Source organism: Mustela nigripes, chromosome 2, assembly GCF_022355385.1.
Source record: "Mustela nigripes isolate SB6536 chromosome 2, MUSNIG.SB6536, whole genome shotgun sequence".
NCBI lineage: Eukaryota > Metazoa > Chordata > Mammalia > Carnivora > Mustelidae > Mustela > Mustela nigripes.
This window is the reverse complement of record NC_081558.1, coordinates 3,058,904-3,079,529: the sequence shown is the minus strand read 5'-3', so window position 1 is coordinate 3,079,529 and position 20,626 is coordinate 3,058,904. Positions and strand designations below refer to the sequence as shown.

The following is a 20,626-nucleotide window of genomic DNA, read 5'->3' as shown; positions in this document are numbered from 1 at the left end:
TCCCTCAGGCGCCGGGACCCCCAGGCCCCCGGCGCGGGCTTCCTCAGGCCCAGGATACCCCCCAGGACCCGCTGCGCGTGTCCCTCAGGCCGGGGACCCCCAGACCTCTGTAGTAAGGATCCCTCAGGCCCGGGGCCCCTGCTGCCCCACCCCCCCTGCCTGGCCCATCTCCCGCGCGGCCTCACCCGGGCCGGCCAGTGCGGGTAGCCCTTCATCTTGGCGAACACCAAGTCCCCGGGCTTGAAGGCATGCGGCATTCTGGCGGCGGGAAGCCCAGGCCGCAGGAAGCGGCGGAGGCAGCGGCGGCGGCGGCAGCGGCTTCGGCGGCGGCGGCGGCGGCAGCGGGAGGCGAAGCCGGGGGCGGGAGCGGGGCGCCGAGGGGGCGGGGGCGGCCTCCTGGGCAGAGGACCGGCGCGTGCTTATTGGACTTCGCGCCCCCGGAAGTCCCGCCCTCCGGCCTTCACGGGCGGGAGGCGCCGTCGCTCAGGACCACGTGCGGGGGATAGAGGCGCACGGGGACCAATGAGAAGAGGGGTTGGAGCAGAGCAAGTTAACGGGATTGGGTAACGGGTAGATCCAAGGGGCGTGACCCAGAGGCCTAATGGGAGCGGGGCGGAGGTTATGGGAGGTGAAAGGGGAAAGGTGGGAGGAGGGAAACGGAGACTTTCGGGGAGTGGTGAGGCGGGTGGCCAGGCGGCTTAGGGGCGGAGCGTAGGACAGGGGGGCGGGCAACGAACGGCCACAGAAGGAGGGCTTTAAGTAGGAGGCAGGTCATTGGCCACCACCGAAAGAAGGCCTACTCCGTGTAGGGGGCGGAGCACAGAAAGCCTCCCGCTCCCGGGAGCCGGTTGGCTACCACTCCAGAAGGCCTCAAGGTAGGGAGCAGGCATTGGCTACCATGGGGGGGCGGGGCTTACGCAGCCCTTCACCATTGGATAAAGTGATAGAGGTTCAACTCAAAATAGGGACGCGCCGTTGCCGGCCCGAGGGGCGGGGCTGGGGAAGGGGCGGGGCTGGGGAAGGGGCGGGGCGTGGGGGAGTTCTTGGGGTAAACAGCCAGAGAGTGCGCGGGGGACTCTTTTTTTCACTCCGCGAAAGGTTTTGAGCACCGGCTGCCGGGTCCGCAAGATACCCGATATGCCTGTTCATTCCAGAGAAATGTGTTTTCGTCCCGCAAGACAGAATGCCATAACCTCTGTGCCTTAGTCTACCCACCTATAAAATGGGGTTGGTAACGGCACCCATCCTTGAGGGCCGTAAACGTGAAGTGCTCTCATCATCCCTAAAGCCTTGCGGACTGCGCCTGGCCGTCGGAAATACTGGGAGCACCAGATGCTGCTACCTCCTCTGTTAACTTCGCTCTTTTTTTTTTTTTTTCTTTTTAAAGATTTTACTTATTTGACAGACAGAGATCACAAGCAGGCAGAGAGGCAGGCAGAGAGAGAGGGAAGCAGGCTCCCCGCGAAGCCACCCGACGTGGGGCTCGATCCCAGGACTCTGAGACCATGAGGACCTGAGCCGAAGGCAGAGGATTTGACCCAGGCGCCCCTGTTAATTTCGTTCTAGTGACCCTTGGTAGGAACTGGAGGTAAAAGAGCCAGAGTGCTTAGGAAAATGCTGAGTAGTCGGGGAAGGGCCAGGGCGGGTTTGGGGCTGGTAATTTAGGTAGAGACTCTAGAGACTCGCAGGGCAATAAAGATGGGCCAGTGGAGTGAAATGGATACAGAGAAGGCACGTAGGGCCGAGGGGATAGCAAATGCAAACGTCTGAGCCAGAGAGGATGGAGCACGTGAGTGCGTCCGTCGGGGATCTGTCCTAGTGCCTTGGGAACGGGTGTGAACAGTCTGGCTTTTATTTTAGCTTCTTGGGAAAACATGGGAGAGATCTGATCACAGGGTACAAAAATAATACTTTAGGGCGCCTGGGTGGCTCAGTGGGTTAAGCCGCTGCCTTCGGCTCAGGTCATGATCTCAGGGTCCTGGGATCCAGCCCCGCACTGGGCTCTCTGCTCAGCGGGGAGCCTGCTTCCCTCTCTCTCTCTCTCTCTCTCTGCCTGCCTCTCCACCTACTTGTGATTTCTCTCTGTCAAATAAATAAATAAAATCTTTAAAAAAAATAATAATAATACTTTAGTCTCGATACATCCTTATGCACATGAAATACATCTGCAAAAGACTTTTTTAAAAAGTGAAACATAGACTTAACCACATGACCCTAGGAATCTACCCAAGAGAAATGAAAACACACTCCCCACAAAAACCTGTACAGTAATAGTCATCACAGCATGATTCACAACAGCCAAAAAGCAGAAAGACCCAAGTGTCCGTTGATATGTGAGTGGGTAAAACAAATGTGCTATATCCTTGCAACGAACACTATTCAGCAATGGAAAGAAAAGCAGCACTGACACATACTACCACTGGGAAGTGCCCCCAAAACACGAGAGGCAGTGAAATAAGCCAAACAAGAGGCCACATACTCTCCATTATCATATGCTATTTGATGGAATGTCCAAAAAGGGCAAATCTTTCAAGACAAAAGTAGTTACTTTGATCTAGGGTTAGGAATCCAGAGTTAAATTTATAATTTCATACAAAGGGCAGTATAAAACATGGAAATGTTTTAGATTGTGGTGATGGTCTTACTACTTTGCAAATATAAAATGAAATTCTTGGGTGCCTGGGTGGCTCAGTGGTTTAAGCCGCTGCCTTCGGCTCGGGACATGATCCCAGAGTCCTGGGATCGAGTCCCACATCGGGTTCTCTGCTCAGCAGTGAGCCTGCTTCCTCCTCTCTCTCTCTGCCTGCCTCTCTGCCTACATGTAATCTCTCTGTCAAATAAATAAATAAATAATCTTTAAAAAAAAAAATGAAATTCTTTTAATTGTATCCCTAAAACATGAAATTTAGGGGATGGGAATTATTTATCAACACACCTTTGTCTAAAAATGATTTCTCGGGGGGCATCTGGGTGGCTCAATGGGTTGGGGCCTCTGCCTTCGGCTCAGGTTATGATCCCAGGGTCCTGGGATTTAGCAGGGAGCCTGCTTCCCCCTCTCTCTCTGCCTGCCTCTCTGCCTGCTTGTGATCTCTGTCTCTCAAATAAATAAAATCTTTAAAAAATAAAAACGATTTCTCGGGCCGAGAAGAGCTATAAGTTAGAATTGTCAGATAAAAATCAGAATGCCCAATTAAATCTAAATTACAGATACACAACAGATACCTTTTCAGTGTAAGTATGTTCCGTTTGGCTCATGCAATATTTGTGACATACCTATGCTAGAAAATTATTTGTTACACGTCCAATAACATGCATGAACCTTGAAGACGTTCTGCTCAATGAAATAAGCCAGATGCAAATGACAAATCCTGAAGGACCCCACTCCCAGGTGGTCTCCAGAGGAGTCCCAACTGCACAGACAGAGAGGAGATGGTGGGAGCCAGGGCTGGGGCAGGAAGTGGGGAGTCCGTGCTTGGGAGATGGAAAGTTCTGGAGACAGAGGGTGGGGGTGACAGCAGGATGGTATGGTGTGCTTCATGCCATCGAGTTGCACAGTTAAAAATGGTTGAGGGGCGGGGCACCTGCGTGGCTCAGTGGGTTAAAGCCTCTACCTTCAGCTCAGGTCACAATCCCAGGATCCTGGGATCGAGCCCTGCATCCAGCTCTCTGCTCAGCAGGGAGCCTCTTCCCTATCTCTATCTCAGCCTGCCTCTCTGCCTACTTGTGATCTCTGTCAAATAAATAAATAAAATATTTTTTAAAAAAATGGTTGAGGGGCACCTGAGTGACTCAGTGGGTTAAAGCCTTTGCCTTCAGCTCGGGTCATGATCCCAAGGTCCTGGGATTGAGCCCCGCATCGGGCTCTCTGCTCAGCGGGGAGCCTGCTTCCTCCTCTCTCTCTCTCTACCGGCCTCTCTGCATACTTGTGAACTCTGTCTGTCAAATAAATAAATAAAATCTTAAAAAAAAAATAAAAATGGTTGAAAGGGTTAATTCTATGTATATTTACCACTGTAAAAATATAATTGATCAGGGACACCTGGGTGGCTCAGTTGGTTAAGCGGCTGCCTTCGGCTCAGGTCATGATCCCAGCGTCCTGGGATCAAGTCCCACATCGGGCTCTTTGCTCCGCAGGGAGCCTGCTTCTCCCTCTGACTCTTCCTTCCACTCTGTCTGCCTGTGCTCGCTCTCATTCACTCTCTCTCTGACAAATAAATAAATAAAAGCTTTAAAATATATATATATATATATATAATTGATCATAAATAACATCCAATAGAAATACCTAATTCGGGACGCCTGGGTGGCTCAGTGGGTTGAGGCCTCTTGCCTTCAGCTCAGGTCATGATTTCAGGGTCCTGGGATCGAGCCCCGCATTGGGCTCTCTGCTCAGCGGGGAGCCTGCTTCTTCCTCTCTCTCTGCCTGCCTCTCTGCCTTCTTGTGATCTCTGTCAAATAAATAAACAAAATCTTTAAAAAAAAAAAAAAGAAAGAAAAGAAAAGAAATACCTAATTCATAGTTCCTTAAAATGGTTAAAATTGTAACTCAATGTTTTATAGATACCATTCAGGTATTTTGGTTTTTTTGTTTGTTTTAAGATTATTTGTTTATGTGACAGGGGCGCCTGGGTGGCTCAGTGGGTTAAAGCCTCTGCCTTCGGCTCAGGTGCTCAGGTCATGATCCCAGGGTCCTGGGATCGAGCCCCGCGATGGGCTCTCTGCTCCGCGGGGAGCCTGCTTCCTCCTCTTTCTCACTCTCTGCCTGCCTCTCTGCCTACTTGTGATCTCTGTCTGTCAAATAAATAAATAAAATCTTAAAAAAAAAAAGATTATTTGTTTATGTGACAGAGAGAGAGAGAGAGCGGGCGCAGCAGAGGAAGAGGGAGAAGCAGGCTCTCTGCTCAGCAGGGAGCCTGATGCAGGGCTGGAACCCAGGACCCCGGGATCATGACCTGAGCCGAAGGCAGACGCTTAACCAACTGAGCCACCCAGGTGTCCCAAGTATTTGTTTTTTTATCTGAAATTCAGATCTAGGGTGCCTGGGTGGCTCAGTCGATAGAGTGGCTGCCTTTGGCTCTGGTCATGATCCCAGAGTCCCAGGATCGAGTCCCACATGGGGCTGCCTGCTCAGCCTGGAGTCTGCTTCTCTCTCTGACCCTCCCTCCTCTCGTGCTCTCTCGCTCTCTCTCTCAAATAAATAAATAAAATCTTAGAAAAAAAAAATCAGATCTCATGGTGTGTCCTGTATCTTATATATGCTAAATCACACAGGGACCAAGTGTGGAAGTTGAAAAAGGAATGAAGATGGTATGGAGGAGCCTGAATTAGATATATATAGAGAGACTGAGGCCTGAGGCCCAACGGGGGCCTGACTTGCCTGAAGTGAGACATGGAGTGCAGGGGCTCAAATGCCTCTTCTGTGGGCCCCCCCTTTCCAAAGCCCTCCTGATTCTGCACACGCTTTTTCCCCAGACTCTGAACCAGGCCAGAAAACCAGACTCCAACCTCATTGAGCCACATTGAGCAGCTGGGAAATGATGAAGCTTTGATGAAAGCTGGGGCCAGCTTGCTCCCAGAAGGTGGGGAGGGCCCCCCAAAGTGGCAGGAGAAGGCAGGAGAGGATCCATGTTCTCCTGCCAGATCAGAGGCCTGTGAAGACAATGGTTGATCCCTTAGTCATCACCTGGGGAGGTGAGGTTACTTCCTGTTCCCTAAGAAACGGGGCCTGGCAGCAGGCCAGAAGAGGCCAGTTAGAGAGGGAGCTACCACTGACCCCCCAGAACAGCAAGAAACAGCCCCCTCCAAACAGCAGGCCACCTGAGCCCCTACTGTGTGCTGTAGGCTTGGTTTGCTCGGGGACTATCATGAGGAAATATTTACCACCCATTTAGCCAAGTACAAGAATGAGTAACATTTACAGGGGCCCGCCTGACTGAGTCCATAGAGCATGTGACTCTTGATCTCAGGATCATGAGTTTAAGCCCCACCTTGGGTGTAGAGATCACTTAAAAATAAAATCTTTAATTAATAAAAATAAGTCTTCAAACAATCAGTAACATTTATTGAGCAAACAATATGTTCCAGACCACATTATTATTATTTTTATAACCTTTTTAAGATTTTATTTGAGAGAGAGAGAGAATAAGAGAGAGCACTAGCAGGGGAACAGCAGAGGGAGAGGGAGAAGCAGACTCCCCACTGAGCAGAGAGCCCAATGTGGGGCTCATTCCCAGGACTCCGAGATCATGACCTGAGCTGAAGGCAGACACTTGACTGATTGAGCCACCCAGGCGCCCTTACCTGTTTAGGGAACAAATTACCACAAACTAAATTGATTTTTTACCATTTTGGAGGTCAGAAATCCAAGGTGAGTTTCAATGAGCTAAAATCCATGTGTTTGTGAAATTGCACTCCTTCTGGAAGCTCTAGGGGAGAATCCGTTTCCTTGCGTTTCCCAGCTCCTAGAAGCTATCTGCTTTCCTCAGCTCAGGGCTCCTTCCTCCATCTGAAGACATTTTCCCAAAGAAAACATATAGATGGCCCACAGGAACATGAAAAGGTAATCAACCAATCATTAGGCAAATGCACAATGAAACCACAAACGATCACCTGATACCTGTTAAGACAGCTTATTATTAAGACAAGAAACAAGTGTTAGTAAAGATGTGGCAAGATAGGAATGCTCATGCATTGCTTGTGGGAATGTAGGTTGGTAGAGCCACTATGGAAAAACAGTATAAAGGTCCCTAAAAATATTAAAAATGGAAGTACCAGGGTGCCTGGGTGGCTCAGTGGGCTAAAGCCTCCGCCTTCGGCTCAGGTCATGATCCTGGAGTTCTGGAATTCAGTCCCACATTGGGCTCTCTGCTCGGTAGGGAGCCTGCTTCCTCCTCTTCCTGCCTCTCTGCCTACTTATGATCTCTGTCAAATAAATAAAAGCTTAAAAAAAAAAAATGGAAGTACCAGGGGCACATATGTGGCTCAGTTGGTTGAGCCCAGAGTCTGCTTGTCCCTCTCTTGCTGTCAAATAAATAAAATCTCTTAAAAATAAAAAAAAAAAAGGTATCATAATCCAACAATTACACTTGTACCTGAAGAAAACAAAAACACTAATTCGAAAAGAAGTGTGCAACCCTCATGTTCCTTGCAGCACAACTCACAATGACCAACTATGGAAACAAGCCAGTGTGCATGGAAGGACAGATGGATAAAGAGGAGGTGGTATGGATATATGATGAAATATCACTCAGCCAAAAAAAATAAATAAATACAAAGGAAATCTTGCCATTTGTGACAACGTGGATGGACCTCAAGGGCATTAAGTGAAACAAGTCAGGCAGAGAAAAGCAAACACCATAAGATGTTTCTTATACGTGGAATCTAAACAAAGAAAGTAAGAGAGGCGCCTGGGTGGCTCAGTGGGGTAAAGCCTCTGCCTTTGGCTCAGGTCGTGATCCCAGGGTCCTGGGCTCTCTGCTCCTCGGGGAGCCTGCTTCCTCCTCTCTCTGCCTGCCTCTACTTGTGATCTTTGTCTGTCAAATAAATAAATAAAATTTAAAAATAAAAGAAAAAGTAGGAGCGCCTGGGTGGTTTAGTTGGTTATAGCCTCTGCCTTCAGCTCAGGTCATGATCTCAGGGTCCTGGGATCCAGCCCGCATGGGCCTCTCTGTTCAGCAGGAAGGAAGCCTGCTTCCTGCCTGCCTCTCTGCCTACTTGTGATCTCTCTCTTTGTCAAATAAATAAATAAAATATTTTAAAAAATTTTTTAAAAAGTAAGAAGAAACACAAAGAACCCCAGGAAGCTTATAGATAAGGAGAGCCCATGGGCGGGTTCCCTGAGGCAGGGGCTGGTAGAAACGGAGGAAAGGGGTCAAAAGAGAAAACAAAACAAAACCCAGATGAACCAAAGGTACCGCCGTGCCCCTCTCACCCCTACAAAAGCACCTGCAGCTACTTTATATCATCTGATGCCCAGACACCTCCGCATTCCCCCCCCTCCCGTGGTCTCAAAAACGCACGCCCCGTTCCTGCGCCGGCCCCCCTCTTAGGTGATGTTGCCAACGGTCCCCAGCCGCCCTCCCTTGCTCCCAGCGTCCACCTTCTCTCTCTAGCGCTTAACACCATCCACTCGGCCCCAGACCTGACTCTCGCCTCCTCTGTCTGCCCAGCCCCATCGGAAACTCCACGAGGGCTGCGAGGTCGGGGAATTTGTGTGTGCTTCCCCGCTGGTACAGGGCCGACTCTCAGTACGCAGAGAGCAAGTCACTGCAACCTCTGACATTTCTTGAAAGCTTTCTGACGCCATCGTGACCCTGACAATGGGGTCCGACGAGGGGGACGCCCGTCCTGGGCCCACTTCGCAGGAAGCCAAAGCTCCGCAAGCTTTGTCCGGGCTGCACCGGATTCTTTCCTAAATCCTGTGAAGATGACTTTAGGGCGCTGGGCCCAGACGCCGTGGGGATGCGCCCCCGTGGGTGCCCAGGCCCTCGCTCGTGCGCCCCCTCCCGCGCCTCCAGCACGTGTGCCCGAGAGAACCACAGCGCCGGGCACCAGGTCGGTCTCCACGGCCCTGAACGCCCCCACACTGAGCTGCGTGGGGCAGCCAGGGAAGGCTCTCGCGCAGGGAAAAGGTCAGGACCAAGTTCCGCGGGCCGGTCCCGCCCTCTCCGAAACACCGCTTTGGGGAAAGCTGTGCAGCGAGGGCGGCGTAGCCTCCAGCCGGAAGCGCGCTCGTCGCCCCTGGCAACGGAGTCCGGAAAAAGCGCCGAGACGCGGCCCAGGGGTGCAGAGCGGCCGCCACGGGCCAGTGAGGCGCGGAGAGCTAGAGAGGCATCCCCGGCCGATTGTCACGTGGGCGGCCTCTTGAAGGCGGGACTTCCGGCAGCAAGGTATTTTCTTTCCGGTTGTTGGCTCTTGCCGGCCCCACCCCGACTGGGCCCTGCCCCCCCCCCCCCGCCCCCCGCGGCCCCCTGCCGCCGGGCCCGCCGCCACCATGAAGAAGTTCTTCCAGGAGATCAAAGCTGATATCAAGTTCAAGAGCGCGGGACCTGGTCAGAAGCTCACGGAGTCCGTGGGGTGAGTGACCCGCGTTGATGCTTGAGATCCGAAGGCGAGCATGGGAGGGGGAGCCCAGAGAGGGCCTGGGGCGGGGAGGGGAGTCCTAGCGTCTCGGGGTGGGGAGAGCTCTCTGGGGGCGGGGCGTCGGGGGGCGACGGTGGGAGCAAGGGGAGGGGTAGCCTCCGGGGGCGGGGCGGGGGGGGTGTCGAGGCCTCGGGGGGCGGGGCTGGAGGCGGGGGCTCGGGGGCGGGGTGCAGAGTTGGGGGTCATTGGCGAAACCGTAGGAGAGTGAGTGGGCTGTAAAGGGGCCCCAGAGGGGCATCACCTGGGGAATCGAGGTGTTCGGAGATTGCACACACAGCCTGAAGATGCGAGAACAGCTGGGGTCGTAAAGAGTGGGGAGGCGTAGCTTCCATGGCGGTAGGGATCTGGGCCTCGGTTCTGGAGCGTGAGGGAGGATCGGGTAAGTGTGATTAAGGCCAGGGAGCCTGAGGCGGTGTTGGAAGAGGGCTCGGTGGACTGGGGGCGCGGGGGTCGGAGAGGCTTAGGGAGGTCTGGGAGGGAAATGGAGGCGGGTGATGGTGGAGGTGGGGAGCCGGAGGCATCAGGGGAAGAGATGGGGACCTTGTGGGCGAAGGCTGAGGCAGACGGGAGGTCCTGAGGGGGAGCTGGGAGGAGAGGGGAGAAGAAGGCCAGCGGAGTGCTCATCCAGGCCACTGTGGACGTCTGGGGAGGACTCAGGGAAGAGAAGGGCCAGGGGCCAGTCTGGAGACTCAGGGGAGGACAGAAGATGGAGGGCTCTGGTGGGCTGGGAAGACCAAAGGAAGTGTAGAGGGGGCGGGGGCTTTGGGGACTGAGTGGGGTCTAGGAAGGGGAGTGGCTGAAGATGTCAGCCCTGCGTGGGGTCTGTGGGGAGTAATGGAAGGGATTGTGGAGAGGGCGGCAGTGAGGGGGAGGCAGAGAGGCAGGGAGGCTGCAGGAAGGGAATCCTGAGGCAGCGGGGGTGGGTGAGGGAGTGTGGGTACATGCCCTCAGGGCATCTGTCGTGGGGATTGGGGGTTCCTGAGAGTGAGACGAAGGAGACCCACTAGGGCCAAGTTCCTGAGTCAGGGAGGGAAGCCCAGTAGACTGAATCAGGTCCTGGGAGCCTGGGAGAGGAGGGCAGCTTAAGAGAGGGCCAGGGAGAGGGGGTGGACCAGACAGGTCCATTCATTTGTTCCACAAGTACTGGGCAGAGGTGGGGCTGGTGCAGCAGGGACTGAGTGTGATGGGGAGGAGGCGGCGGCCGTGTGGGTGATGACTGTATCAGACAAGATGCCAGGAAGAGGGAAGTAGCGTGGAGATCCGGGCTTCTGTGACGCCGTTGGGCAAGACTGGGGGCTCAGGGTGTGTGACAAGGGCTGTCATGGGTTTCATGGGTAAGAGAAGGTCTCTGCTGTCTCAGGGCTCAGCTTCCAGGGGGGAGGTATGAACAGATGAACCAGCACATGGGTGGTGAGAGATGAGGTGGTACTCAGAGCTGTGAGGGAAAATAAGCTGGGTCAGGAGATGGCAAGTGATTTGGGGGACTGTTAGGGCATCCTGGAAGCCTCTGTGGGAAGGAGACATCTAAGCCAAGAGCCAGAGAAGTTTAGCCATGTGAAAATCAGTCTTTACACACACACACACACACACACACACACACACAGCCCTAAGCAGCCCCGGCTGCTCCCAGACCTTCTTTCCTCATTCCACATGCAGACAGAATATTCCGGGCAGAAAGTGTAGAAAGTGCAAAGGCCCAGTGGTAGGAGCCAGTTGGGCCTCTGGGAGCAATAGTAGGAAAGCAGAGTAGATTGGGAGGTGTGAAGGGCCTGTGGGTCGGGGAGGCTTTAGGTCTGTGCTGTGCATGTGGTAGACAGGCTTGGTGCAGGAGTGACAAGCTCTGGCTTAGGATTAAAAGGATCCCTTTGGCTGCCCCATGGAGCCTTCAAGAGGGCAAGTAAGGTGTTTTGAAAATGGTATTTTGATAGAACTAAATGTCACATGGAGCAAGGGTGGGGTGTGTGATTCATCTTTTCTTCAATATGAGGTTGTCAGCTGTGGACAGAGGGGCAGGGATGGGCAGGAAGCAGGTCCCCGAGATGTCGGGACACAATAATCAGGCCATCTGTGGCTCTGAGCAGGGCAGGAGGAGTGAGGCCAGGAACCCAGAGCCTTGGCTGCTTAGAAAGTTCTGGGGATGTAGTATGGATAAAAGCCTTGGTACCTGGAGAGGGTTTTGAGGGAAGGAGGCGAGGAGGTGAATTAGAGTAGGGTGTTAAGGAAGGGCTTCTCCGCAGGGAAGGCCGGATCGTTTCTGTGCCTTGTGGACCTGGGAGCATGCGTCCTGGGCTAGTTTCCCCAGGTAGAGGCAAGAGCAGACCCAGCCCCTGCCGTGTGAGCTGGCATACTGCCAGGCAAACCGTAGGCACCTACTAACGAAGCTGCAGCGCCTGGCTTCCACAGACTGGCAGGGTTGGTCTTGCTTGGGAGGGATGGTGGAGAGGAGTGAGAGCTTTGAGTCTCCTCAGTTCCTCAGGGCAGTGGGGTGCCTTCTCACAGGTGCTCTCACACTTGCGGAGTGGTGGCGGAGTGTTGGCCCGTGTGGGCGGGCTGGCGGTCCCCCTGTTGAGCTGCCAGGACTCTGAGGCTTGGGCTCATGCGGGACTTGCCCTCAGGGCCAGAGCTGGAAGCAGACCTGCCTCTGCCTCCTGGGGCTCTTCTGTGTTAGAACCATCTAGAGACTGCAGGTGACCCCTGGGGAAAGAGGGAGGGGTTTGTCTGATGGCGCAGAAGTGGAAGAGGGACAGAGGCTCTTCTGTCTGACCCTGTGTCACCTCACTTTTCCTCTGCCTGTCCTCAGGGAGAGGGCCCCCAAAGAAAAACCCACCCAGCCAGCACTGCGGCAAGCCCGCCAGGGACCCACGGATGAGGCCCAGATGGCGGCAGCGGCGGCCCTGGCCCGGCTTGAACAGAAGCAGCCCAGAGCCCGGGGCCCCACGTCGCAGGAGTCCATCCGCAACCAGGGTGAGCAAGGCCTGTGCTTGGCCTGGGGTGGAAATAGTTATGGGACCAGCAACTTTGGGGGCTCTGAAGTCTCACGTTCATTGGAGGGGTACAGGGCAGAAAGGCACAAGGATGCTGCGGTCTGGAAGGCTGAGGAGGGGAGAAGGGAGCGAGACAGGGTTGTCATCGGGCGATCAGGGGAAGCCCAGGGGCGGGGGTAGGTGGCTCAGGCAGGGCCCCCCCCCCCCCAGGAGAGGAAGGACTAGATCTTGACCCTCTCCGGTCTTGGGTCTTGGGGATGTGTGCCTGGGGACACACCAGGGCTTACAACCCGCCTGTCTCTGTCCCGTCTCCAGTGAGAAAGGAACTTCGAGCTGAAGCGACTGTCGGAGGGAGCACAGAGGCCCCCGGGAGCAACATGGTAAAGAAATCTGCACAGCAGCCAGACGCCCGCGGGGCCTTCCAGGGGGGGGGGAGCTGGTTCTTGCCTGTGTTGGTTTAATTGGCCATTTCCTCATTACGAGCAGGGGGCCCAGCCCTGGGGCTGTAAGCGTGCCCTGCTGGGGTGGGGGACACAGGAGAAGTCAGGGTGGCCGGAGGTCACCTCTGTCCTTGTGCACAAAGGCAGTGTGGGAAGCCCCGCCTGGGACGGTGGGAGCAGGTTGTGGTTGAAGGTGGGGTTCACTGGGACCTTGTCACACTCAACTCCTGCCCTTAGCTGTTTTCCGGGGAATTGGGAGGGCTGTTCGGACTAGTGGCATCAGGGACGGCTTCCTGGGGGAGGTGGGCTTTAAAGGGGAGCTTGGTGGAAAGGGTGTTCTGAGCAACCTGACCCTGGGGCTCTCAGTGAGTTTAAGAATAGAAGAGGCCCTAGACAGTGCCTAGGGACGGAGGTCCAGAGAGCAGTCGGGACTCCTCTAGGTTGCGGTGACTCCTGACTCGCCCGCGGGCTGCGTCCCCACGAGATGCGGGAACCATGAGCGGGGCCACTGCAGAGCACTGGCCCCGCGTCCAGAGCCGCCCCCCACTTTCTGTCCCCCCACACTCTCTGTCCCCCGTCCTTCGGTTGTGTGCAAGCCCCACTAAGCCATTTTATAGAGCTGAAGGTGGGCTCTGCAGGGCTGCGGTGCGGGGCCGGACTGTCCCAGCGTCAACCCGCAGAGGCGGCAGCGTGGTGGCTCTGGGCTCAACCGCCTGCACCCTCCCCCCCAGGTGCCCGAGGCCAAAGAGGAGGGCTCCGCCCATCTGGCAGTGCCCGGCGTGTGCTTCACATGCCCGCTCACCGGGGCCACGCTCAGGAAGGACCAGCGGGATGCCCACATCAAAGAGGCCATTCTCTCGGTGAGTGGCAGTGCCGGGTCCTGCCCCGGCAGGTGGCTCGGGTCTGCGTGGATGGTGCATGTGTTGTCTCCCTGGAGAGGCAGCGTGTGCGTGGGGTACGAAATGTCCAGTGCCCCAGGGCGGCTGAAGAGAAGCCGCCTCTCGCCTTCCCTTCCTAGAGGCGACCACTCTATGTGGTTTCCGGCCCTTTCCAGAGAGGGGTTCCAGGTAGGCGCAGCTGTCCAACCCCGCACCCGCTTCCCCCAGGTCTGAGTTTGCTATCCCGGCCCTGAAAAAACTCTGACGAAGCCTGTGGCTTCAGAGGGCACGCGTTCCCTCCCGGTTCTAGAAGCTAGGAGCGTGGCACGGGTCCCACTGGGCTCGAGTCAAGGTGGCAGCGGCCCCGAGTTCTATCTGGTTGCTCCAGGGGTGGGGGGAGGAGCGCGGCGGCTCCCTCGGCCCTCACAGCCAGCGCGCCAGGCCCGGGTCGTGCTCGGGCCGCCTCTCTCCTCTCTTCCCCTTGAAGGGACCTCGACATTACGCTGCACCCGCCGGATAATCCAGGCTAATCTCCCTATTTTAAGGCCCGCTGATGAGCAGCGCTCATTATCTGCCTCCTCGCTGCCCCCCTCCCGTGTCACCGACCGCGCCCGCAAGACGGAGGGGGGAGGACGGGGGCCTCTGCCGCACCTTACCCCGAGTTCACGGGCATTGATGTTTTTCTGCATTTGTACTGTCACCCCTTTCTAGTTCTTTCTGAACCATCTGAGGGACGGTTCTGCACTCTTAGCAACTTGACATAAGTTCTGGAGCTGTTTAGAAAGCTCCTTGCTGAGGACTGTATGGCCAGTGTGTCCTGTCCTAGCGGGAACAGTGACGTGACACAGAGCCGTGGTCAGTCCCAGGGCGGGAGGGAGCGCTGTGTGGACGCGTGCGTGGGGTGCGGACAGCAGCTGCTGCTGAACCTCCAAGGGGCTGTCCCCATTCGCGCTCCGCCAGCGGCTCCCCTAGATCACGGGGACCACACCGTCCCTGTGGGGGTTGCAGATGCTCCGTCTGTCTTCCCCCGGATGGACAGGTGAAAATATCTCGGGATAGTCGTAACGTGCATTTCCTTCGCTTTGGTTCAGGTTGGCCGTGTTTTCAGAAGAGAATGTGTCTCTTTCTCGTCTTTCTGTTGGATGGTTGGATCGATTATTTATTTATTTATTTATTTATTAGGTAGACCCCATGCCTGGGGGGCTCAGTGGGTAAAGCGTCTGCCTTTGGCTCAGGTCCTGATCCCAGGGTTGTGGGATTGAGCCCCGCATCGGGCTTCCCGCTCAGTGGAGAGTCTGCAGCTCCTTCTTCCCGTGTGTGTGTGTGCCCTCTCGTTTTTGCTCTCTGTCAAACAGATAAATCTTAAAAAAAAAAAAAAAACAGAAAAAAGTGGGCTCCGTGCCCAGCGCCGAGCCCAGTGCGGGTGACCCCACAACTCTGAGATCATGACCTGAGCTGAGACCATGAAGGGTTGGACACTTGGCCGCCTGGGCCCCCAGGCGCCCCTGGCCTTTTTCTGAAGTTGATTTGTGGGCACTTTTTACATATTAGGGAGATTGGTGTTTTGCCTGTGACGTGAATTGTACATGTTTTCCCCTAGTGCTTTACTTTCAGATTGTGCTTGTGGTCGCTTTGCCACATGGAGGTGTTTGATCTGTGTAATTGAGTATGTTGGTCCTATGGCTTCTGGGTTTTGTGGCACACTTAGAAAGGCCTTCCCCGCTTGGGAATTAAAATGCTTCTTACGTGGCTTTTTAGTGCTTTTCTGTTTTGCTTTTTGTTATTCAACGTTTAAAACTTTGGTGCATAAAAACCACTTGAGTCCCACTAGAAGCTGTCACCCTGTCCAGCCTGAGGCATGAAGCCAGTGCTCTCTGCCCCCCCCATAGCTACGAGCTTCTCCTGACCCCCCAACCCCCTGTGATGGAACACACCTGCTTTTTGGTCACAGCTGTGAAACCTGCCTCGATCACAAAGCAGATTCCTCTACGGGTTTGGCTCCTTTCTGGATATTCTGCTCCTTTGTCCCTTGTGTGCCCTCGGGCCCTGTACCTGGAAACCCCTGAGAGCAGCATTTGGAGCAGGAGCTCGTCCCCAGGGGGTATATGGGAGGTCACGCAGGCCTGGCCTGGCCTCATCCTGAGAGCATGCCCCCTCTCATCCGGAGACGGGTTTTTCTGCCGGTCGATGTCTCTGTCCCCTCTGTCCCACCCCGACAACTAAACTGGGAAACCGGGTAGCAGAGGTCCGATGGACCCCGGGAGGCAGCATCATCTGGCCTTTGACGCACCCTCTTCCCTAGCGGTCAGGGCAGGATGAGGTCCAGGCTGGAGCACGGGGGGGGGGAGGGGGCTCTCTCCTCCTCTTCCTTTGCTGAAAATGCACAGTTGAGTTTGTTTCAGTGAAAGGCTCCTGGCCTCCCAGGGGACTTCTGTCACCTGAGTAGTGAGACCAGGCTACTGGGGGCAGGGAAGGGTGCCTGATGCACTTCCCTTCCTCCTCCCAGCACTTCTCCACGGACCCCGTGGCTGCCTCCATCATGAAGATCCACACGTTCAACAAAGACCGGGACCGGGTGAAGCTGGGTGTGGACACCATTGCCAAGTGAGCGGGCAGCCGCCCTCCCAGTGGGGTGTCGCCCCCACCCCAGACCGCAGCCTCCTTGGGGAGCCTGGAAGGAGCACGGGAGTGCAGCCAGGCCCCACCCTGCACTCCCTGCCCCAAGCCCTCTGGAGAGGGGCTTGGCCTCTCCGGACCTCAGTTTACCTGTCTGTAAAACGGAGGGGTTTACCAAGTGAGGGAATCCCAATCCTGGCTTTCCTTCGGGGTTATCAGAGGAGTGAAGGGTCCCCCCCACTCCCCTCATCTGTTCGAACAGGCCTGGGGGAGGAAGGATGCCAGGAACTCCCTGTAGCTCGTGAGCCCCTGGGGCCCCGGGGGCTTCCATGGTCCCTTACTCTGGCTCTGCCTTCCGCACCCCACTGCTGTGTGTGTTGGTGTCCTCAGGGGAAGCAGGACCAAAGGGGAGGCCCGGGAATGGTCCAGGGTGGGCTGTCAGCCCCAGGGGGTGGGCTTCACGGGGGGCCCTCCAGGGTGCGTCCTAGCACGAGGCCTGGTAGGATTGTCAGCTCCGGCCCCCCGTTCTCCTGCAGGTACCTGGACAACATCTGCCTGCACCCCGAGGAGGAGAAGTACAGGAAGATCAAGCTGCAGAACCGAGTGTTCCAGGTGAGGCTGCCCGCGGCGGGGTGTGGCCAGGCCACACGTGCACACCACGCACATGCCCGCACGCACACACCATACACAAGTACACACATACGCATGCAGGCACCTGCACACATGCACACACACGCACGCGCATGGCGCCCGTGGGCGGTGTAGGGGAGGCTGCCGGAACCAGGGGCTGGAGGGCTGGGGCAGGGCAGGCAGCAGGGGGCGGCCGGGGACCCGGGGCTTTGGGAACACGGGTCGTGCATCACGAGTCTATGTTGTGTGTTCTCCCCACCACCCTGTCGGGTTTCGACTTCATTTGAACGCGTTGGGATGCCGTGGGCACTGGGGAGATTTCTCCCATAAACGCAGACTTGGGGTTTCTGTGGAGAAATCCCGGGGTCCCGCCACTGTGGCCCATGTTAGCTGTGCCGCTGGCAGGGTGCTTGCTGCTGACTTCTGGTGGCTGTGGCCGCCCCCTGCCCCCTTCCTGCCCCCACATCCCACGAAGCCGGTCTCCCCCACCTCTGGGGTCCTCTTGCTTGTCCCTTGGCCCTGTAGCCTCCTCTGCGAGCCGCTGGTGGCGGTCCCGCGGCTGGTGTTGGGGCGAGTGTGCTTGTGCCTCCGCTCTGGGGACGGCTTTGGCGGGTTCGCCCTGTTGGCCATTGCTCCAAGACCTAGGAGCCGAGCAGGGTGGTCAGTGAGGCTGGTGGCCTCCCGGAGGCCCCGCGGCCTTGTGTGACCTCTGGTTGCACTCCCTCAGGAGCGCATTAACTGCCTGGAAGGGACCCACGAGTTTTTTGAGGCCATTGGTTTCCAGAAGGCACTGCTTCCAGTTCCTGATCAGGGTAAGGGAGGTGGAGCGGGGTCTTGGCCGTGCCAGGGGAAGGGGTGGGGGCTCACCCTGCGGCAGCAGAGTGACCCCTGTGTGTGCCCCAGAGGGCCCCGAGGAGTTCTACGTGCTGAGTGAGGGCGTCCTGGCCCAGCCCCAGAGCCTGCAGAGGCACAAGGAGCAGCTTCTGGTCGCTGAGCCCGTGCGGGCCACCCTGGCCCGCCAGCGCCGGCTCTTCCGGCCCTCGCCCATGGCTTCCCAGTTCGAGCTGCCCGGGGACTTCTTCAACCTCACGGCGGAGGAGATCAAGCGGGAGCAGAGGCTCAGGTCCGAGGCGGTGGAGCGGCTGAGTGTGCTGCGGACCAAGGCCATGCGGGAGCGGGAGGAGCAGCGCGAGCTGCGCAAGTACACCTACACGCTGCTGCGCGTGCGCCTCCCCGACGGCTGCCTGCTGCAGGGTGCGTGTCCAAGGGCGGCGCGGTGGCGGGAGGAGCGGGTCGGGCCGGGGGGCTCCCCGGGGGTGCTCCTGCTGACCGCGGGGGGACCCCATTGTCCCGCCCACCCAGGGACCTTCTACGCCCGGGAGCGTGTGGCCGCGCTGTACGCGTTCGTGCGGGAGGCCTTGCAGAACGATTGGCTGCCTTTCGACCTGCTGGCCTCGGGCGGGCAGAGGTTGTCGGAGGACGAGAGCCTGGCCTTCAACGAGTGCGGGCTGGTGGGTGAGGGGCTCCCTGCGTGGGAGGGGGTAGGCGGCGGCCCAGGGTGCGTCTCTGGGTTTTCCTGCCCACACAAACCCCTACAGGGGAAGGGGCACCTTGAGCAGTGGGTGGTGTGGGGCCCAGGAGTCTGGGCCCCTGGGTTCAAGTCCCACCTTCCTGTGGATGTGTGGTGTGCCCCCAAGTGATGTCTCTCTGCCTCAGTTTCCCACCTAGAGAGTGGGAACAGGGCAGGCATGTGAGAGTTCTCTGAGGAGGAGAACCAAGGCAGATGGATCCCAGATGAGGGCCTTCCTGGGGAGGAAGTGGGGGGGGGTGGGCAGCTTTCAGACCCTCCTGTGGGAAGACTGGAGGGACTTCCGGAGTTCCTGAGGTTGGCAAGGCCATGGGAATGGGCCGGTTGTGGTATGTGGTCCCCGGCATGGAGCCGCCCAGGGCGAGCGTGGCCCTGGCCCCAGCACAAGGAACTGAGTGCAGAGATTCCCAGTACAGAGACGCCCGAGTGCGGCTGAGGCTTTCTCACCCCACTGCAGGTGCCCTCGGCCCTCCTGACCTTCTCGTGGGACGCAGCGGTGCTTGAAGACATCAAGGCTGCAGGGGCCAATCCGGACTCATCTATTCTGAAACCTGAGCTCCTGGCAGCCATCGAGAAGCTCTCATGAAATAAAAGCAGGGTTGGCTTTAGCCTATGTGGGTTGTCTCATACTCTCCTGCTTCCTCCACCACTAGCCCCCCACCCAGTCTCCCTCCTCCCAGGGTCCCCCACTCCCCCGGAAGTGCCTGCCCTGGCCCAGAGAGCTCTGCAGGCACAGGGAGGAGCGCTGGTGGGCTGTGACCCGTGCCTGGGACAGCCTCCCAGAGAGGGCTCTCGGGAGGCAGCTGCTGTACCTGTTCACAGGGCCCCTGGGCAGGAGAGTAGGCCTGCGGCATGGGCCCAGTCCCCATGTGCTGTGGCCCAGGTGGCCGCGGCTGCCCCTGATGCTGAGCCATGGGGTTGCCAGGGACAGCAGTTGCTGGGGACAGCGGCAGAGAGAGATGCAGGGCCTGCCAGGACACGGGTCTGTGGTTGCTGAATTACGAACCCGAATAAATGACATCAGACTTGTCTCCTGGTGCTGAATTGAAGCAGTGGCTGCCGCAGGCTGCCGGCATAGGAGGCCCCCCGAGTGGATCCTAGGGCAGGGGGCAGGGTGGGCACCTGCTGAGGGCGGACCTCCCAGGGAGCTCTTGTCTTATTGTTGGGGGCCCATCCTCAGCCCCAGTTCCTGTGGTGGTAACTTTATAGGATTAAAGTGGCTGTGCCTGTGGTTGGAGACACCAAGTGTCCTGGGTAGGCAGGTGGGCCCAGCGTCACCACAGGGGTCCTCACCCCTGGAAGGAGGTAGGAGGCTGCAGGGGGAGCCCCCCGCCCCGAGTCCACATGGGCACCTCTGGAAGCTGCAAAAGGCAGGCGGGTCCCCCCTCCTGGGCTTCCAGAAGGAGCTGGCGCTGCCCACACTGGTTTCCAATCCGTGAGGCCCATGGCAGACTTCTGACTCCCGAACCATAGGAACAAGTGTGGTTTTAAGCCAAGTTGGCAGCCGTGTGTTCCAGCAGCCGCAGGAAGTGAGTAACAGAAGCTGAGCGTGGAGCCCAGGATGCACTGGCCCTGGTCACGTGTCCCCTGGAGAGATGCCCTTGACTTCACCTGGACTGTCCCCTCCCCTCTCCTCAGGCCGGCCCCTCCCAGACCCTCTCCCTCTGCAGAGAGAAAGGCCTGTGGTGGCCAGTCCCCTGGCCACCGCCAGCTCAGTGACAGACTGACTTGGAAGTTTGAGGCCTAAATGTGATTTTACCATCAAAAACACCTTCTAGCCCCCAGCCGGCAAGACGCTCCCTTACATGCCTTTGCTTCCCATCTGGCTGTTCCCACACAGGGCAAGATGGGGGCCTGTCCTCTGCTGCCCCAACTCGGTCCCCTCCCGGCCCAACTGTGACTTGACATTAACTCCCAAGTTGTTAGGTGACCGCCTAACACGGGTCCCAGGGGACTTGACTGGCTGGGCAGTCCCGTCCACAGAGGCAGCACACACATCTGCCCCCAGCGAGGGGTCCTGGCTGAGTTGGGGGCTGCTGAACGCCAACACGGTGGCTGCCTCCTCTCCCGCGGGCTCAGCAGGAACAGAACTTGACGGGCCGGTCCAGGTTAAATGGGGTCCAGGAATTCTGCCAAAATCCCCGCACCCCAGGCCTCTGATGTGCTCTGATGTCTCGGTGGGGTCGCTTACAGCCCCAACACAGGGCCGCTCCAGGGCACAGGGGCCCACAGCTGTCCATGCATTCTTCCCCAAGAGTGACCCAACCCTGAAGTCGATCTGGAAGCTACAGTTCCAGTCCCGGTGGCCTAACAGATGGGCAGCAGGGATAGGCCGACAGAAGCACTTTC

At 57.2% G+C, this 20,626-nt stretch overlaps 2 protein-coding genes across 4 annotated transcripts in view; one reads left to right on the top strand and one right to left on the bottom strand.

Annotated features, from left to right (window-relative positions):
- Nucleotides 1-354, bottom strand: part of HDGFL2 (HDGF like 2) — a 21,193-nt gene extending 20,839 nt beyond the window's left edge. The window contains exon 1 of one of the 2 annotated variants that reach the window (XM_059388714.1): nt 186-354. In XM_059388714.1, the coding sequence (XP_059244697.1) occupies nt 186-257 (72 nt within the window). In that variant the 5' untranslated portion in view covers nt 258-354. The remainder of the gene's footprint in view (nt 1-185) is intronic. The other variant, XM_059388713.1, reaches the window with a different exon arrangement.
- An 8,585-nt stretch (nt 355-8,939) lies between these two features.
- On the top strand, nt 8,940-18,885 carry UBXN6 (UBX domain protein 6). Of its 2 annotated transcripts, none has more exons than XM_059388693.1 (10): nt 8,940-9,075; nt 11,942-12,105; nt 12,441-12,505; nt 13,297-13,425; nt 15,950-16,047; nt 16,596-16,671; nt 17,417-17,501; nt 17,593-17,943; nt 18,052-18,200; nt 18,735-18,885. In XM_059388693.1, the coding sequence occupies exons 1-10, from the start codon at nt 8,993-8,995 to the stop codon at nt 18,861-18,863; spliced, it is 1,329 nt and encodes a 442-aa protein (XP_059244676.1). In that variant the 5' UTR covers nt 8,940-8,992; the 3' UTR covers nt 18,864-18,885. The 2 variants fall into 2 exon arrangements, with proteins under 2 accessions (XP_059244676.1, XP_059244677.1); XM_059388694.1 differs by lacking the exon at nt 8,940-9,075 and adding an exon at nt 9,359-9,520.
- Nucleotides 18,886-20,626: the final 1,741 nt, after the last annotated feature.